Source organism: Gavia stellata, chromosome 7 (assembly GCF_030936135.1).
Source record: "Gavia stellata isolate bGavSte3 chromosome 7, bGavSte3.hap2, whole genome shotgun sequence".
NCBI lineage: Eukaryota > Metazoa > Chordata > Aves > Gaviiformes > Gaviidae > Gavia > Gavia stellata.
In genome coordinates this window covers 7,760,504-7,780,434 of record NC_082600.1, presented here as the reverse complement: position 1 = coordinate 7,780,434, position 19,931 = coordinate 7,760,504, and the positions used below count along the sequence as shown (strand labels likewise).

The following is a 19,931-nucleotide window of genomic DNA, read 5'->3' as shown; positions in this document are numbered from 1 at the left end:
CATTCACAAGCCATGTCAACTCATTAATCCCGTACAAACACCACCTCATTAACCTATAAAAAAGCTTCTCATTCTCTGCCAGGTTAGCAAACGGGATGAACTCCTACAAGGGTCCAGTAAGTACCAGAGTCTGGTGGCTCTTCTCCTTGTGCCTGCTGCCTATTCACAAGTCCTGCATCCACATGGACATTTTGATGGTTCAACCGGCATTGCTCATACTGTTTGCGCTCATGAGCCTGCACCTCAACTTCTGTATTAATAAAAATCTGGTGGCCTAAAAATCACATACATCACAGCCAACCTTTATGTTACAAATGACAGCCCTGAACACAGTAACATTGCCCTTGTACATCTTGCATTTAAGATGCTTTCTTTAGGAAAAAAGCTTGCTGAATAAAATTGAAATATGCAGTTGAGCACCTAATTCCCACATGCTCAAGTTAAAAGTTACGGGTCTGACAGATACTCACTGCCTACCTCTAGTTAGACTTCTTCACTCAAACTCACTTGGCTGAAATACAGTTTTATGTTATTTTCCACAATCTCCAGGGCTTCCCCCCCATCTTAGAAGAAAGGCATTTTCTTCAACCACACCGCAGAGAAGAATGCAGCAGGAAGCCAAGCGATCCTTTCACTTGGAAGGAGTTTAAACAAGAAGATTCCAAACTTTTTTCCAATGACTGCAGCCCCACATGCTGGCATGAGACCCCACTCCCCCAAATTCACCAGGGATGTTCCTACTTCCAATTCCTGGAGAATTTGACAGCCGCAAAACTCAAAATGCTCCTAACATTAAAATAAATAACCAAATAATGAAACCTCTGTTTCTTCATTTTAGCAGCCGTTAGCATCGCAATTAGAGTTCTCAGAGGATGCACTTACCCCCTAATGAATCCCTGGAACAGCCATAACAGGGTGCAGGGCAGATTACAGAATCCCCACAACACAACTCGGTGAATTGATGTCTCCCCTGAGCAACACAAAGCTGGGCCTAGAGATAGTAAGCGTTATGCTGTCTTCATTTTGAAGCCTTATTAACAAATTAAACGAGAAATAAACACATCCTCCTCTGGGAAAAGGAGAAAAAAAAAAATAAAGACCCTAGACACCTTCCCATGTCTCTTGCGGACAGGTAAAAGCCACCAGAAAAACTTATAATAGAGCAAGTTCATTAGCTACCATTTAAGATCACAGCGGTACACGAACAAACCCAAAAACATTACACTGGTAGCAGCTGAAATCAAGCCTATCTGTTTTCTGTGGAGGCTGCTCTGGTACCTGTGCCCCTGTCTCCCGGAGAAGTCAAGCATGAGAAAGACACTTTGCAGAGACAGCACAAGCTGGTATGACACTGGGGAGGAAAGAGCGTTTCTTTGCTTTTGTTTGTCTGCAGTCATCCTCCCTCTACAACTCAAGATGGGTCACAGGTAGCTGGAGCAGCAGGACTGATTCCTAGGAAAGACCTTTACATAGCAGTTTCCCTCCTCCTCCCTATAGCAGGCAGTGGGATAACAAAGGTGAAGCAGCAGCCCCAATTAACTACCTTTTTCTACCTAAGACTTTTGCGTCTGACTGTTGGAGACCATATGGTCCAAGTTTACAGCCAACAGTAAATTTCTTTACCCAGTCCTGTTTGCAGTAACAACCTTAACATTCTTTTAATGCAGTTTTCGGTGGATGCATTTCCTTTCCTCTTTATGTAAGTAAATCAGTGGGATATGCTTAACCTGCCTCCTCAAACTCAACACAGGCAATGAAATCCAAGCAGGCAGAGTAAAAGATAATTCATGGTCTCAAATGGAGCGAGGTGGATTACAACTCCATTGGCAAGCACACACCCAGCATCTGTACACTCAGAAAAGACTTTAGGAATCATCTAAATAACCAAAAACTGCCATGCATGCGCAAAGGCTTTTGAATATAATTCTGAGAGTGAACTTTTACAAGAAGGCAAAGCCATCAAGTGCACCTTATAAACTAATGCATTGCAGAACTTTAATCAAGCATTGCTCCATATTTAGACACACTTTCGCCTGCACAAAAGCATCTTTCAAGCCAAGTATCTGATGCCTTGAACCTCTGTTATACTTAAGAAAATAAACTTAAAAAGACATTCATTATTCCTGAATTGAGCATTTTCATACTAAGTCCCATCCTAGAACAACTTTCAACCGCTAATTTATCATCCTCCCTCACGGTGGCAGGGAAGATTTATAGTGGAAAAGGCTTATTTAACGTTACTCTAATGCCAAAAACACATGGTATTACACTTTTGGCGATATTGGTCAAGAACCAATAACCAAAACAAAATACTAAGAAATAACCCCCCTCCAAAACCATTCCCATAATTGTAAGGCTTGGCATGGTTCCATTGGAATAAATTGCAATGGAAGCCCAACTTGAAGGATGTTTACAGCCGAGATTCAACGTCCGATTTCATCCTCTCGCACTCATCTGCCTCTCCCTTATCTCCACCGCAGCGCTCCTGTGCTTATCAGCACACTGACCCCTGCTCTGCCACAAGCGGATACGAACACATTGCAGAGGCCCACTGACCACAGGGAAACCAAACACAGCAAACATACAGCGTTAGGAGAAAGCCACTAAGAGCTGTTCTAACGTAGGGTCAAGCACACTGACACAGGAAGATACACAAAGGACAAGGGAGGAGAAATGCTATCTGCATATGTTGGTGCTAAGATCCGGAATGAATTTGTTGGCAGGATCAAGGTCACAGTAAGAGAGAGATGGGAAGCCAGCACCGGTACCCTAACACACAGTATCTACCCCAGATGAGAGAGATTTAAATTAATGATGCAGGGAAGAGGAGGAGAATGAACAGCCAAACCTCCAAAGCACAAGGACTTCATACCAAGAGGAACCTTCACTTCAGGCATCTGTCAAAAAAGAAGGAACAAACAGGACACACACGCTGCCCAACAAGTTCTCAAATACTTTGAGATTAACTTTGTTTATACAGGAGGTGAAAAGAGAAAAGAAAAAAACCAAAACAAAACAGGAAGGCTCTTCTAGTTTCATTCTAACCAAAGGGGAGGAACTGGCTAAGAACGTGAAAGTGGAAACAACTTGGTTGACAGAGGGCATAAGAAGGCAACTCTCGCAATTCTTCAGAAGGGCAAAACAGAGAGCCACAAAATAAAGAAAATGAACTAATGGTAAAACCACAAGCTATCTGAAACCCAGAAGAAACATCTGATTGGAAATTCAAGAGATTTTGCACACGTGCAAATCAAATCACTGAAGGTCATTTAAAGTGAACAGCACAGTTAACAGAATAGGAAAGGTCAAAGCATTATGAAGCTACTGGGAGTCAACACTGAAGGTAACGTGAAAATATTCTTTCACAACACCTGCAGTGAAAGAAAGAGCAGTTAAAGTTGGAGCATGTTAACCCATTATTCAGTGGGAAGGAAAAATCTCTTAACAGATGATGCCAAAGCACTTGGGGCATTTTCTGCATCGATCTTCATTCACTAAGACGGATTAACCAGCTAATATAACAACTCATATCACAGTAAAAGGAGCAAGAACACAAGCTAGAACTGGGAAACGCGTTAGAGCAATTGCGCCAAACCTCCCGAGCCAACAAAGTCGAGACTCAATTTCCCATGCATATTTATCGGCAAACTTCAAACAGAAAGCATGATAAAGGCAATATGCTTCTGCAGACAACTTAATAAGCTTCCATAAACCTATGGACTTGTAGTCCATAAACCCTATGGACTATATTCAGGGGTTACAGCATTAAAAGAGTACTGCAAGGTTTTCAGATCTGGTAGACATATTTACCCCTTGAAATCTGACAAAGCAGTTATCTAAGATCATCTTTGCATTAAGTTCCAGCAGTCTGAAGAAGGGCAAAAGCACCTGCCTCTGAAGAGCAAGAAACCAAATACACAGGGAAGCACAGATCAGTCAGGGTTACTGCCAGTCCCCGGGAAGATGCTGAAAAAAGTAATCGGACAAACAACCCCTCTCCTGCATATTTCAGATAACGAAGCAGGTAAGATCCAACACACAATTTGTTAAGAATAAGTCATATCAAACTAATACAATTTCCTCCAATGACACAGTAACAATGTAGGTAGCACAACAGCAACTAGAGGCAATATAGTTTTGGTTTAAGTGGACTTTTGACACCCTTAAATTGACAGTCATATTATCTAAACAAATACAGTTCATACTGAAGTACCAAGAGATGACTAGAAACCCATTCCCAGAGGTAAGTTATAACTACTTCAGTCAGAGAGAAAATAGGTAGCAAGCCCATTCACACGGCTCTAATCTTTTAGCATTCTCCACTGCTACAAAAAGTAACCCAGCAGTGGGGGGAAGGCTATTTAGCCAGGAACTTACTGCAGGCAACTCCATATTTTGCTCTGCCTCAGTTCAATTTCTTACTGTCACAAGTAACAACTTCGAAGATCTCCCAGACAACATCTTGTCCACAAATTACACATTGGAAAATACCAGGACAGAAAGGTTATTCTCTTAAGTTAACAGAGGATAATCTGGGACAGTTACAAGCACTCGGATCGAGGGACTCGGAATGCAAAGTCACTTGAAGCAAGTGCAAAAGTCACCTGAAGTAATATGCAGTTTGACAGAGCAAAAAGGTAAGAATAATCAGCTGCATGACACAACATGGAAGGCAAGGTTAAATACTGTTCTGCCCAGAGATATGTTGAGTGGTAAAGTGCTAAAAAATCCAGGGTTTATGCTGAACATAAATCACACATATTAGCGCAAAAAATAAAAAATACATAAAGACTCACCATCCTACTGAGATGTAGGAAACGCAGGTATAATATGAAAAGCACATTAAATAATTTTGACTCTGCCTGTTGTACTAAGAAGTCAGACAGAGCACCATGTCCAGTTCCAGTGTTCCATAAAAATGCAAACCAAGTGAAAAAAGCCTCAAGAAAAGCAGTGAGGATAGCCCGCAGATGTATAAAAAAAACTGTAAAAAAAATATCACTGAAGAGATGAGATGGAAGGAATGGGATTTCTTAAGTGTGGAAAACACCAAAGAGAAAGCCCCCCAAAAACACGTGACACATTCCTGCAGAAGAGGTGTAATTAAGAGTTCACAAGGTGTATAAAATGCGTGTTAGAATTCTTATATGCTTAAATTATAGCAAATAAATTTAGATTAGAAATTAGGAGGAGTATTTTCAATGGTAAGAGCAACAAACTATGGGAATAGATTGCCTAATAAGGGTAAATCTCCATCAGAAAGTTATGTTAGCTCATTTGCTTTGAGAACTAGTTAGACATTACTTCCTTGTGCCTGAAACACAGTGAATTTATGAAAGAACAAATGTCAATTACCTCCCCTTTTTCCCCTCATATTTCATTCACAGGTGCCTCATCTGAGCTTCCAGATCAGTTATTACGAGAATTTATTAACCATTACTAAGAAATTACTTCCAGCATGAAGGCTTTGTAACATCATATGGAAATAATAATAAAAACACAACCTTAAAGGGGTTATTGGAAGGATATTACAGAGGAAAAGTGACCCAGTTAAACCACATCGAGATGGAGACTCCTTAATTACAACAAACAAAAAGAAAACTAGAGGTGCTACTTACACAGTGCCTTCAACTTTACCCTCACACACATACGCTTTAAAGCGGTGGTGCCCAGCTGCAGAGACACCCTTTGCTGGGAAGGTAAAGGGGGGACTAACAGACCTTGCTGGGTCCAGATAAGGTCAGTCTGGGTGGGTCAGCGTACCCCTCTCCTGGCAAGCGCTCTGCAGAGATACCCGGCTGACTCAACCCAGGGCCGCTCGGATGCAGACTACTGATCTGGTCTCGGATTAAACACTTGCCAAATGCAGATGTGCGAACAACAAGAGCTGAGAGAAGCAGAGGCAGTCCTTGTGCAGCTGGGAAGAAACAAGGAAAGCAAGACAGGGACCATCAACCCCAAATAAGGTGTCAGCAGCTGGACCCAGTAAAGCACAAAACATGACTAATTTTCCTCAAGCAAAGCTCAGCTACAAAAAAAAAAAAAAAAATCGAGAACTAAAGCAGGAGAGCAAACTGAAACATGCTGTCCTCTGCTGGAAGTGGCTCTGGAGGAGCTTGAAAGCAGAAGATGATCAAGACCACTAGTCCTTTGATCTTCACTGCAACAGAAGATAGAAACATCACTTTAAAGCTGCACAGCCTTGCCTAAATGTGGCTGTTGCCTTTTGAACTCCAGCTAACGCTGCACTTTTATACAGCCAGCATCACTGTCACCAAAGGGGCATCCTGCTGCCTCTTTCTCCTACACCACCACTACCACGAGATCATGTGCTGCTCTCCCACACGCCTTCCCTCATGGCAACAGAAGCGCTTGCTTGGCCGTAGAGAACAGGATCAGGGAACCGCAGGAAAGCTAACGCTTTTTTCTAAAAAAGTAACATCAAACTTTTGTTGCAATCCAGTTCCTTCATCCTGTTCACTTACAACACTGTATCAAGTTAAGTAAAGCTTTCAGGCTGTGTCTTTTGAATGTAATTCACATGCCTAAATAGAGCTGTTTATATTTTTAAACTACATCACAGGAAAGATTAAAAGACACAAAAGTCAAACAAACAAACACAAAAACCCAGAAAGGGCTGCTACTGCAGTAGGAGGCTTCTATCATGTGTATCTAGAAAGAAATTAGAGTAGAGCCTTTAAAACTTCCACACAAAGATGATCTCCAGAACTGAAGGTGAGTAAGTTCAGACTACGTATGACTTAAATCAGCTAGAGCTATCGGTGGGAATTAAGTGTTCATTTTTGAGGAAAAAGAAAAGCCATGACTCATGTTGCAAAAAGAACACCGAATGAGTAAACAACACCATCAGCACAGGTTCAGAGGAGGATTTTCCAACATTTCAAACAGCATCAAACCTTCAAACAAAGCATTCCCCATTAAGAAGAATTAATACGCCAAAAAATAAAACAAAACATCTTTTTTTTTTCTTAATTACCCAAGCACAGTATTATATACAAGTAAGTGTTTAAATCGATGAGAAATGTATTTTTCTTTATGTTCCCCGTTTCATATCCCGAAGCCTCACACCCCTTCGGGACAGGAGCCGGTGCCGAACAGCGAACACGTGAAGTCCCGTGTCCCCTCCGAGTAATTAATTGCAGAGCAGCAGCGAAAGCTGAGCTTCAGACCCACTGCGATCCAGCCCCTGGCCCGAGACGGAACCGCTGGCTGCAGCGCTGCCGCCGGGAGGGGCTGACGGGGGAGAGGAGGGGACCCGGGGCCGCCTCGCAAATGCCCGCACAGGCCTGGCGGAGCCCCGCCGGGCCGGGCCGGGCGGCTAGGGTCGCCCCCAGCCCCGGGCCAGCCGGGGGAGCGACCGTTCCCCTCAGGCGCCGCCGCCCGGTCCCCCTGCAGAGGAGCGGCTCCGGGCCGGGGCGCCTCTCCCCCCACCGCGTCCGTCTCCCCCCCGGCCCCCCTCGGGGCGGGGCGGCGGCCCCACTCACAGCGTGTGCCCGCAGACGTTGACCATCAGCTTCAGGGAGGGGTTGCGGTACTTGGTGGTCTTGCACCGCGGGCAGCCCTGGTCATCCATGGCCGCCGCCGCCTCCCCCTCCTTCCCTTCTTCCCTCCCTCCCTCCGCGCCTTCCGCCTTCCGCCGCGCGGTGCCGCCGCCAAAGGGGCCCTCCGGCGCCGCCCGCTGCCCCGCGCGTTCCGCCCGCCGCGGGGGCCCGGCCCGACCCGGCTCGCTCCGCTCCGCACCCCTCCCGGCCCCGACCACCGCCAGGCAGAGCCGGCCGGCGGCGGGGAGGGCCAGGGCGGCCGAGCCGAGCAGGTACGAGCCGCCCCGGGCAGCACCTGCCTGGCGTTGGGGCGGGGAAAGGGCAGGCTGTCCCGGCCCGAGAGCTCCGGCTGTAACGGAGCGGGCCACTCCCGCCTAACGAATAATCAACAGGCGGCCGCTGCGGGACGGTAGCTCCCTCACGGGGCTCCCCTCGCCCCGCTTGCCGGCCTGGCCGAGGCGCCGTACCTCACCCCGGGTAACTACCGCGGCGCCGCCTGCACCGCCTCACACCCTGAGAGCTTTATTCTTCCCTCCCCGCCCGGGGAAAGGCGCTCCGCGGCGGCGCAGGTGAGGGGACCTCCCGCCTCCCGCCTCCCGCGGGGGCGTCCCTGCGGCGGGCGCCGCGCTCCAGGTGGAGGTGGGGAGGGGCGGGGGGGAAGAGGAGAGGAGCGGGGCCGCTTGATTGACGGTTGCCCCGGAGACGCGGGAGCCCCCGCCCCCCCGGCGCGGCGCAGCCAATGGGCGGGCGCGGCCGGGCCAGCAGGCTGCGGTGCCATATAGTATTGCAGCGGGGCTGGGAGTCACGTTGGGGGGAGCCGCGGAGAGGAGCCCGTTTACACTACTTTGCTATAGCAGCTATCTTTAATGGTTATTGCGTGGCCGGGAGGAAACCTGATCGGCTAGAGCCGGCCGAGAGCAGGAGCAGCAGGAGGAGGAGGAGTGGACTTTCCAGAGAGATAGGAAGGGGGGAGAGGAGAAGGGGACGGGGGGAAGGGGGAAAAAAAAAAAAAAAGAAAGGAAAAAAAAAAGGAAAACAAACCGAAACATGTCTTCTGCCTCCCCCACGGACGAGATCACGAGCGCGGTGGAGATCAAGCAGGAAAATGTGATGGAAATCCTCTCTGAAGCCAGCAAGGTGCCCCCCGACGGGGCCGCGGCGGGAGCCCTCAACCCCGCGCCGCCGCCCCCTCCCGCCGCTGCCCCGTTCCCCATGGAGCACGCAGGCTCCGCCGCCGCCGGGGAGGAGGGAGCCGCGGACCAGGTACTGCTCCACACGGAACTCCTGGCCAGGAATCACCACGCTGCCTCCTCTCCCTCCTCCTCGTCGTCGTCTTCTTCCTCCTCCTCCTCCTCCTCGCAGACCCCCCTGGCTTTCTCCCCGGACCACGTCGCCTGCGTCTGCGAGGCGCTGCAGCAAGGTGGGAACCTGGACCGCCTGGCCAGGTTCCTGTGGTCTTTGCCCCCGAGCGATCTGCTACGTGGCAACGAGAGCCTGATGAAAGCCCGGGCGCTGGTGGCTTTCCACCAGGGCATCTACGCCGAGCTCTACAGCATCCTGGAGAGCCACAACTTCGACTCCTCCAACCACCCGCTCCTGCAGGAGCTCTGGTACAAGGCTCGCTACACCGAGGCGGAGCGAGCCCGGGGCAGACCCCTGGGGGCGGTGGACAAGTACAGGCTGCGGAGGAAATACCCTCTGCCCAGGACGATCTGGGACGGCGAGGAGACGGTCTACTGCTTCAAGGAGAAGTCCCGCAACGCGCTGAAGGAGCTCTACAAGCAGAACCGGTACCCCTCGCCGGCCGAGAAGCGCAACCTGGCCAAGATCACCGGGCTGTCCCTCACCCAGGTCAGCAACTGGTTCAAGAACCGCAGGCAGCGGGACCGCAACCCTTCCGAGACCCAGTCCAAAAGGTGAGGGCAAACTTTCCTCCCCGCCCCCTCTCCCGCCTGCCTGCCTTCCCTCTCCCGGCTCTTTCTTCCCTTGCAAACATGGCGCTTACCTTCGGTGCGCCTCGTCCTCCCCTCCTTCCCCCTCCCCGCTCCCTCGCTCCCAGCACACACCCACCCGGCCCGGGCACGCAGGCATGCGAGCCGCGGCGAGGCGGCGCAGGGAAACTTCCCGGCGCCCGCCGCAGCCCCGGCCCCCGCCGCCCCCTGCCACCTCCCCGCGCCCCCCTCTCCCGCCGCGCCCGGCCCGCGCCGCCACCCCTTCCCCCCGGGCCGGGGGAGCCGCCGGGCGCCCCGCGGACACCGGCGGCGCGGCGGGCTCCGAGGAAGGGACGGGCGGCGAGAGGAGAGGGGGCTGTTTGTGTGCCCCCCCCCCCCTTGTTTTTATTTAATTGTCGCGCCTGACAGAGTTAATCATTGACTGCGGCCGGAGGACGCGCGGGGGTGTGGGGTCCCGCCGCTCGCTCTGTTTTGAAACCTGACTCGGCAGCGGGCCGGGCTCGGGTTTCAGCGGGGAGCGGGGCCGGCCGCGCCGGGCCTCAGCGGCGGCACAGCCGGGCTCGGGCCGCCGCAGGCCTCCGTCTCCAGCCCCGCGGCCGTTTGCTCCCCGCGGGGCGGGAGAGCCTCCCCCGCCCGGCCCCGCTCCGCCCGCGCCCGGCCCGGGGCTCTGCCTCACCCCCCCGCCCCCGTCGTGTCTCCCTCCCCGCGGGCGGAGGGGCCGCGGCGGGGGCTCGGCGCCGCGAGGCGGGCAGGTGGAGGTGACCTCCCCGCTGCCGCCCCCCTCCTTCCTCCCGGGGAAGGGAGGGGAGGGGGGGGGGGAGCCAGAGCGGGGAGAGGGGGAGGAAGGGAGAAGGGAGGAAACGAGGGAAAAAAGCGGCGGCCGGCGGAGGGCCCCAAGGCATTTCTCAAGCAAGGGCGCGATTGTGCCGCCGCGGCCCCCTCTCCGCGGGACACATCAAAGGGCGAGCGGCCGAGGGGGGGAGGGAGCGACCGAAAAATGCAGCCGAGGGCGGACCAGTCAGCAAAAAACCCGGCGCAGCTCCGGGCGGAGGGGCTCGGCGGGGCCGGGGCGGCGGCGGCGGCCCGGGGCCGCCCCGCGGGGCGCGGCACAAAGGCCGCCCCCCCCCCCCCGCCGGGCACAGCCTGAGGTGCCTCCGCCGGCACCTGGGGGCAGCGCGGGCCCGGCCCCCGGCGGGGCCTCCCCCCTTCTCCCGGGCCGGGGGGTGGCGGGGGGCCTGGGGCCGGGCCTCCGGGGGCGGCAGGCAGAGGCCGGGAGGGTCGGGCGGCGCTTCCCGGCCTGCTCTCACCTCCCGCAGCTGCCGCCCAGCCATTTGCCAAATGGCTGCGGCCCGTCTCACACGTGTGGGCACCCTGGGCCGGCGGAGGGGGGCCGAGGCAGGCTGCTTCGGTCGCCCGGGTCGGGTGGCCACGGAGGAGGGATTTATTTACACGTACAGAAGCCAGCCTGTAAAGTTTCTCCTCAGCCAGCGTTCGTTTCGATGTGTCTTTTCTTAAGAAACCTCCCCCTTGACTTGAAATTCATTTAAAGTGCCTTGTAAAGGCAAAACACAGAAAGAAACATTCAGGAAAACTCTCGCAAACTGTATCAAAGCGAGGAGTCTCCCGTGGTGCGTTGCTCGTTGGCACGCTGTGGTAATGCGATGTCATCTCTCCCTCTTTTCCCATAGCGAGTCAGATGGCAACCCTAGCACAGAAGATGAATCCAGTAAGGGGCAGGAGGATTTATCTCCCCATCCTCTCTCCAGCTCATCCGACAGCGTTACCAGCCTCAGCCTTCCTGGCCACATGGAGCCCGTCTACATGCAGCAGCTCGGAAACACTAAAATAGCCTTGAGCTCATCTGGCGTCTTGTTGAACGGAAACCTCGTGCCTGCCAATACCTCTCCCGTCTTCCTGAATGGTAGCTCTTTTCTTCAGGGACCCAACGGTGTCATTCTCAATGGACTCAGCGTGGGGGCTTCGCAGACGGTTACCTTAAATTCACCCAAAACCACGTCCAGCGTTGTGAGCAACGGTGTGTCCATTACTGACATATTGTCGTCTTCGTCAGAAGATGTTAAGGACTTCAAACTTCTTCAGGCTTCGGTCCCCAATGCCACGGCAGCCACCTTCAGCCCCACCAACATCCCAGTCTCATTCCCAGGATTGATACCGAGCTCAGAGGTGAAAAGGGAAAGCGTACAAACTGCTGCTTCCCAAGATGGAGGCTCCGTAGTTACATTTACTGCTCCTGTCCAAATAAACCAGTATGGCATTGTCCAGATCCCCAATTCAGGAACAAATGGCCAGCTGTTGAACGGAAGCATCGGTTTTTCTTCTTTGCAGCTGCCTCCCGTTTCAGTAGCAGCTTCACAAGGTAAAAGTTTTGTCTCTTACAGTAAGAGGTACGAGAAAAAGTTGGGATCGGGCACACTTAGCATTTTAGAAGCTGTGGTACTTTTCCTTCAAGTTACCAGGATTGCATCTCAGCCACAGCCACACGGCGTACATCAAATAATAACCTTTTGCCTTCCTTTATAATGGGTTATGCTCGTGGGGAGACTGTTACATGAGGCTGAGCTCCTCTGCTAAGAGCAGCAGAGGAGGTCTGTGTTTTACACCCCTTTCATCTCATGCTGTTCTCGGAAGTCTGTGAGATTAGTCTTCACAAATATCTGTAAATTTTACACATTTCAGTAATGCAAAATATTCCCTATTTGCCATTGAATCCTTTTAATGAGAAGGTTCATAAAAATGAAAATTGCAGCAGCTGGAAATTGTTACAGTTGTTGTTCTTGTGGTGGTTGTTTTGGTTTTTTGGTTTTTTTAAACAAGGCATTTCATAAAAATAAATCTTAAATTGCTATAGACACAACAAGACCAAGCAGTTAAGCTCATACATTTTCTGTTCTATAATTAAGAAAGGTTAAACTGCAGGGAAACAATAGAAATATGCAGTAGCTCGTAGATACAAAACGTGAGGGTATTTGGATAAACTGCCCTCAATCCAAGGGAAATATGTCATCGCAGGTTCACATGCCAAGTGTGCAGGCTCCTCCCCGAGTTTGCTTTAGAGTTTGTCTTAACATTCCGTAGACTGAAACTTGTAGCCGGCCAGGAAGAATCCCAGGGAGCACAAGCCTAGTTCTGGGTCCTTGTTTTGAAGCAGGTCGGTTATAAAGCACAACTGAACAGCTTTGTTACTCATTAGCCACTGTATCTTTGGTTATGAAAATGATTAAACTTGAATGAATCTCTCTAGTTTCAGGAGCCATGAGTACTATAACGAAAATCAAACTGTGCTCCTGTTAGCTTATTTGAATTAGACATGTATAGGGAGTGAATTATTATTGCTGTTAAATATGGGGAGGAACACTGAAGCCGTACAAACACATTCGAAATGGGTGCAAAATTGTAAGATCCTAAAATGTGGCACTTGCAGTCACTCAAGTTATTGGTACATAAGTTTAACCAAGATGAAAAAGAGAAGGCATTTAGTCTGAATACTGCCTGTAATTATCCATTTAATCCACGTGCTCCAAGGCATAAACTGACAGCTAGCAAAGGTGAGAAAGTTCTGTCCCTTAAGACATGTGGGAGTATTGTATTTTAAAGTCCTAATATTCGTAAGAAGTTCCTCTCTGAACATTTTCCCCATTGTTAAAAATACCAGTTCCCACTGGAGAGTGATCCACCCCATGTCTAGTCTGGTGCAGAGAAAAGTCAAGATCCGTATTTGCTGCTTTGATTTCTTTTTGTTTCTGTCTTTCTTAACATGAGAAGGATGGATAGCTGGCTGCCTATTCCAAGTGAAGTGTGCTGCAGGCTATTTTAAGTAAGCTACAGTAAATGATATTGCCAGGTAACTTTGAGTTGCTTCGCTTTATTCTTCTAGTTTACACATATGAGTAACTTCTTCCAAAAAAATCGTCATTGATTACTGGAAATGAATAGGGAGCTAAAATATTCCACAGGTGAGGAATGCATTCTTCAGTGCTGTTCTGAAAAATTCAGGTGTCTCCAACTGTAGCCTCTTAAAATTACAATCAGACTGCTTTTGAGAAAGAGAGGTGTTTGAAGTGGGACCCACTCTGGAGAGCCAGTATATCTTATTTTAGGAATTACCAACTTCAGGTCGTCTCTGGCCACCTCTTCCTGCTCTGGCTAGCTACAACGTCATGCAGGCAGTGCCATGGCTTTCAGCAAGGGTAGGCAGTCACTGAGTGACTTCACATGGCGTGGTGGATGTGGTAGGGGTAGGCTTTTAGAAATAGGTGATAAAGCGAGGTGAAAGGCAATACATCCGAGTAGTTGACAGACTACCTAGTTAACCTGGCAGAAGTTACTGTTTTTTGATGTTTTCTCTGCAGGTTGACTCAGGTAGGTTCTGCCCAGCAGTAGTGGATTTCACGTGATGTGTCTCCAGTTTTCCACACACAAGCTGTAGTCTGTCACTGAACTATCTTTAATAGCTTTTCATGCTTCTATTATTAGATAGAAATTGAGTGGTGGCAACTAGTGAAGGCCAAAGCACGTTCATTTTAATCACATGGCTGGGGACTGTTTGCTCCTTAATGACAGTCTGAAAGATACCTAATATATCAGAACCTTTTTTTTTTTTTTCCCCCTTTCTAGGAGCAGTTTCCATTAATGGCTGTTATTTCTTCATTCCAAATTTTCTCTCCCTTGTTATAAACAACGCTGTTCTGTGTTGCATGAAATATTAGCTTATGTGTGTACTGCAAACGTAAAAAAGACCAAAACGTCTTAACCAAATGCCCGCACAAGTCTCTGCCAACTATAATCCGTGTTTTTCTTTCTTTTGCTTCCCTTTCTCTAGGTAACGTTTCAGTAAATCCCAGCACATCTGATGGAGGAACTTTTACAACTGAATCTTCAACAGTGCAGCAAGGAAAGGTTTTCTTCAGCCCCCTCGCTCCAAGTGCAGTCGTCTATACGGTTCCCAATTCAGGCCAGGCAGTAGGCTCTGTCAAGCAAGAAGGACTGGAAAGAAGCCTTGTGTTTTCTCAGTTGATGCCAGTCAGTCAGAACACACAACTAAATGTAAACATGTCTTCTGAAAATATATCCAGCGGAGGACTTCAGTCCCTGGCCTCCTCGTTGGTGAATGTAACGCCCTCACATAATTTTTCCCTCACACCACCAACTCTTCTAAATGCTGCAGAACTGAACTCTGGTATCTCGGAGAGCCAGTCCCTGTCATCGCCTGTGACCAGTACCTCTACCGTGATATCTATCAGCAACACTAACTATGCAACCCTTCAGAACTGTTCCCTCATTACCAGTCAAGATCTGTTATCCATTTCTACAGCACAGCCCGCGCTTGGAGAAATAGTTTCTACAAGCGGAGAACGTGTCAGCCACTCCTCTGCACAAGTACATCAAGATTTTGTCAGAGAGCACAGGTTAGTTCTGCAAGCCGTACCTGACGTCAAAGAAAATTTCTTACCTAATTCGGAGAGTAAGTCAACTGGCAATTTAATGATGCTGGATTCGAAATCCAAGTATGTTATGAGTAACATGGTTGACACGGTTTGTGAAGAACTGGAAACGGACAAAAAAGAACTTGCCAAACTGCAGACAGTTCAGATGGATGAAGATATGCAAGACTTGTAACTTTTTTTTTCTTGGTTTATGTTTTAATAGATAAGTCTCCTGTTGAGGCCCTAACAAGCACCAAGTGGTTTTTTTTGTTTGGTTGGTTGGTTTTTTTTTCATTTAAGGAAAACAGAAGAACATTTAAATGGTCTGAGTAGATGTGCAGAGGAATCTCCGGCAATGGAATTAGGTTGCCACACTTGGTTTGCATGCAGTATTCTCTTTTAAGCAGATTGAATGAGAAAGGAAACGCCAGGGCAAGTACTGAGCAAATGGGTACAGGTTTGGCTAAGAGATACTACCCTGATAATTTAACTAGACTCTCCATAGTACAACATACTCTCAACAGTAAGTATACACTCCTAACTTTAGACAGAAAACAAAAATCTCGCTCCGAAAAGGTAGAAAAAATGCAGTCATTTTTACTGTTTACTTCTAGTCCGTGGGCATTGAGAAATTTCTAAGGAACTCTAGACGATACCTCACCGGCTACTTTTATGTTGTTTGAGGTTAAGAAATGAAACGAAATCATAAGTAATATTGTTACTGGTGTGTTTGCTTTTTTTCAGCAGACTTGCGTTCAAACCAAAAATCTCACATCAAACATTTACAGGTTTCGAAATGCTACAGCTAGCATTTTGTCAGTGCATCAGAAAAAGCATAATTTGAAACTCTAATTATGCAACTCAGAAGCTTTCTCTCCAGTATGAATGTAAATATTGTTTCAGTTCTTATAAAGGAGACTTTTTTTAAATTAGTACAATGGATTTTATTTATGGTTTATGTTCCCTTTCACTTTAGACACAATGCATTGAAAAGAAAAACGTTTTCTGGCTGTTTAATTTATTTTTATTGTTTGAGCAGGAAGTAAACGTAGTTATTTCTGACAAGGTTTTACTTTTTTGTAGTTTTTCAAGCAATAGACTGTAAAAGTAAAATGTTAATCACACTGAAACTAGAAAATGAACTCCCAGTCTCACAAACCCAGGAGGTCCCTGTCTCTACCCCCTCTGTCTTTGTGTTCAGGGGTTTTTTTGTTTTGTTAGTAATTTGCGAATTAGTTGAACTTTTTGTGTATTTTTTACGGAATTCCATGTGCCTTTCTTCCTAGTGGCCTTATCTTTGTTACTAAAGCACAGTGGCAGGAGGAATAAAAACACTGATTTGCAAATATCCGTCCTCAGGGCCAAATCCTGAAGCCTTACTTCTGCAAGTAGACCTGTTCACTTTGATGCCCCTACTTGCACGAGTAAGAAGAGTCTTTCGGTTGTCGTGGGTGACATTTACTAGCAGTGCAGAGAGCCAAAGATAGGTCCTTCTGCACCACGTCAGCAGGGCAGGACGAGTCCAGAGAGGGACCATGGGCAGAACCGTCGTGCTGAGGGAAAGGTCTTGGCTCCAGCCTCGGGCAGATGAGCAGGAAAGGTTGGATGGGGAGGCCAGGGAAGGGAGCCCCATGTTTACACAGTCCCACTGGCCAAACAGCCCATGTGGGAGGGCTTCAGCTGCTCTTCAAGCAAGCAGGCCCCGATCCAGGAGTGCACTTAAATGTGTATTTATATATCCTTCCAGAATAAGCAGCATGGGGGACGATGGTGGGAACTGCAGCTGCCCGAAGGGCTCGTGGGAGCAGCCATGGTCTCTGCCTGGCTGCGGTTGGGTCTCCTCTCCCTTCGCCCCTTTGTGCTGCGCCCTGGATAGCAGAAGCAGGCGGGCTCTGGGCAGGTGGAACAGATCTTACCTTTCCTCCGGAGGAGTTTTTGTAGCATGAAAAAGCACATCCTTAAGCTTTAAAATAGTAAGAAGAATGCAGATGTATAAAAATGACATGCTGTTAATCTTTGTGGTTTTGTTTTGTTATTTTTTTATTCTAATGTGAATATATACAGTAACTAAAGCATGTATTCATCCTCGTCAGGGGCCTGGTCTGAAGCCTTTGGAAGGCAATGGGAAATGTTTTCATAAGCTTCTGCGGGCTCTGAATCAGGCTCGGGACAAAACAAGATCATTTGTAAAAAAAAAAAAAAAAAAAAAAAAAGGAAAGGAAAGAGAATAGAGGTAGCACATCCCAGTCAGTTTCTGTCTTGGTTGTTAACTTGTTCTGTGGAAAGCTGTTGAGGAATGAAGGTTCTTTCTCTGCGCCGTGAGCATGGCATAGGCATCCTCGCTATTGTTTTGCACTATATTGAATACAGCGTGTTTTGCAACATATTCTGTGGAACCTTGAAGCTGAGCTCTGTCGGTAAGCACTGGAGTCCAGGCTGCGAGCCAGAGTCTCTAGGACTGCAGGGAAAAGTGCAGGGAAAGGGAAGAGTAAGTGTGCAAGGTGTGCACTTTGCAGCTGTACCGAGTCACTGATGCTCTGCAAACAGAAGCAGCCCATAAGCAGTTGGCTGTCCCCACGTGCTCCTAAGCAAAAGGGGTGTTTAAGGCAAGCGCTTTAAAGTGGAGATTATCACAAGCAGAACATGGAGCTATATGTTCCCCTGGCACAACTTCCCTTGACATTCAGGGGATTTCCGTGTGAGCAGGGAATCGGATAGCCCAGAGTTCTCCTCTCCGCTCTGCTTGTTTATATGTTTGCTGGGCTCCAGCATGAGCAATCTGCTTCCCACCTCTTCTTCACCCATAAAACCAAGATGATGATGACGATAACAGTAGCTGTATCCGCTTTGCATGAATTTGTTCAACTGTTTGGAAAATTAGAAGGACCCTGTATCATGGTCATATTAACAGAGAACGTGTGCGTGGCTCTGAAGGAGTTGTTTGGGGTTTAACATTTGGTCTGTGAAGCTCAGACTGTATTTGGAGGCAAGCTAAAGAGTATTTCAGAGGACTCTCTCCATTGTCGACATGATCAGGTCTCATAACTGAAAAGACTGTGGTGTTATGCCAGTATCTGTTACTTTTTTTTAATTTTTCCTCCTTTGCATTTGTTGTGTTACTGAGGCTCTGAATTCCATGGCTTTGCAGCACAGTTGATGTGAAAACTGTGTATGTTGTTACAGTGGCACGTATCTTGGAGTGTCTGGTACTTCTAATAGGAGACTTCCCACTCTTCAGTGGGAGCAGAGGATGTACATAAAAGCAGTGGTTTGGGACAAAGTAAGATTAATCTATTCTAGTCTTCCAGATATCAAGTAACTTATTTTATTACTATGTTTTATTCTTTCTTTCTCCCATTGAAACTAAGTGTCATTCCCTCCAGATAACGTAGTTATAACCTCATGTTTTCTGCAGGTACATATGCACAATATAAAGACTCATTGCACGGTACAGTGTTTTTAAAATAGATATTTAAATAGTAGTTTTACTCCTACTGTAAAATAAGGGTCAGTTTTTATTATGTGGCCCTCAAGCAAGCAGGCTAACTGCTCTAAATAGACAGTACAGAAAGCCCCGAAAAGTGTCTGGGGCCAGATCTTTGGCTGCTGTAAATAAGGCATTGCTCCACTGATTCCCAAGCGGAGGATTTTACATGGTGTTTGGGGGATGTGGATGCTCATCTCCCACACACGTGAATCGTAGTGAGTGTCTAAGCCCCACAGACAGTCCTTATTATCACATTCTGTTGTTTAAATGGAAGGTATGTCTATCTGGCATACATGTTCCTTCTCCTCCCTCCCTCTCTGTTATGGATGAGAATAAAGGATCGTTTCAACTTCACATATGTTTGTAACTTGTAAGTCCACTGGAAATCTTACAGGAAACATTGCCAAATTCTACTACTTCTCTGGTCCCAGGCTCAGCTTTGAAAAATATGCTTAAAGTTTAAGCAAATTCCTACAAAGCTTGATGTTAAAAACTGCTTTGTTCTTTACTACTTTTAATTAAAGCTGCCTCTGTTTCACCCAGAGTTTTGCAGAGAACCAGAAATACACTCAATTGAATGCTCTTTCTGGATTATTAGCAGCATTATTCCTGTGGTCTTACCTAAAAGGACATTTCAGCCACATAAATCATGGACATCTGTCGGCCAGGTCCTCGGCTGGGCTAAACTAGCACAGTTCCATTGGCTTCAGTGTCCTTTCACACCAGCCGAGAATATGGTCCGTTTATTTCACTGGAGTTGGGTCAGGGATGGATTTGGCCCAGTGTGCGGTAGCAGTATGAACCAGTGCACAAGGCTGACACTCAGACAGTTATAACTGAACGGTCACAGTCTATTGAAGCATATACCTCTTCCCATTTATTGCTTTACTTTGCCTGTGGATTCAGGAAGACACACTCAGAAAGCTACTTCACCCAGAAGTAAGACTAGAACCATCTTTATTGTTAATTACTGTCAATCTGAGATTAATGACAATAATGGACAGATTCTGACTTCAAATCCTGCAAAATCACCTCAGTAGCTGTTTTCAGTTAAATTAAACAGGGCAGAATTTGGCCCCGTGTGCACAGGAGCTTTTCCCGTATATGTAGATTTCTAGTGCCTGTGCGCTTTCTTAGCAAGGGCAGATGAACAACCAAGAGAGTGCATCCCTTAGTTTTGTATGAAATACATGTGCAGGACTCCCGCGGGCATGAATTGCCTAGTGCTTGTGGTCGAGAACTGGCTCGAATCATAAAAAGAATAGTAATTTTATAACTCCGGAAACAATGACATTTTACAAGCAAGGAGACCTGAAGTCTTCCTGTATCTCCTAGCAGTTATTATCTTGAAGGATATTTTATACCTTACTTATATGTTTCATATAATTTAAAACTAGCTTCTTACATTTCTGAACTCAAGGAGGGGGTGAATCTTCTGACTTTCAGGATTCACATTCAGAGGATGTTTGTTCTTTTGCTGCATGTA

At 47.9% G+C, this 19,931-nt stretch overlaps 2 protein-coding genes across 3 annotated transcripts in view; one reads left to right on the top strand and one right to left on the bottom strand.

The window, feature by feature from the left end:
* MNAT1 (MNAT1 component of CDK activating kinase) overlaps positions 1 to 7,594 on the bottom strand; it is a 128,399-nt gene extending 120,805 nt beyond the window's left edge. For both annotated transcript variants that reach the window (XM_059819637.1, XM_059819638.1), the window contains exon 1: positions 7,506 to 7,594. In XM_059819637.1, coding sequence (XP_059675620.1) covers positions 7,506 to 7,594 — 89 coding nt within the window. The remainder of the gene's footprint in view (positions 1 to 7,505) is intronic.
* Positions 7,595 to 8,609: 1,015 nt separating this feature from the next.
* Positions 8,610 to 15,422, top strand: LOC104250710 (homeobox protein SIX4). The gene is made up of 3 exons (XM_059819413.1): positions 8,610 to 9,478; positions 11,203 to 11,891; positions 14,355 to 15,422. The coding sequence occupies exons 1-3, from the start codon at positions 8,610 to 8,612 to the stop codon at positions 15,149 to 15,151; spliced, it is 2,355 nt and encodes a 784-aa protein (XP_059675396.1). The 3' UTR covers positions 15,152 to 15,422.
* Positions 15,423 to 19,931: the final 4,509 nt, after the last annotated feature.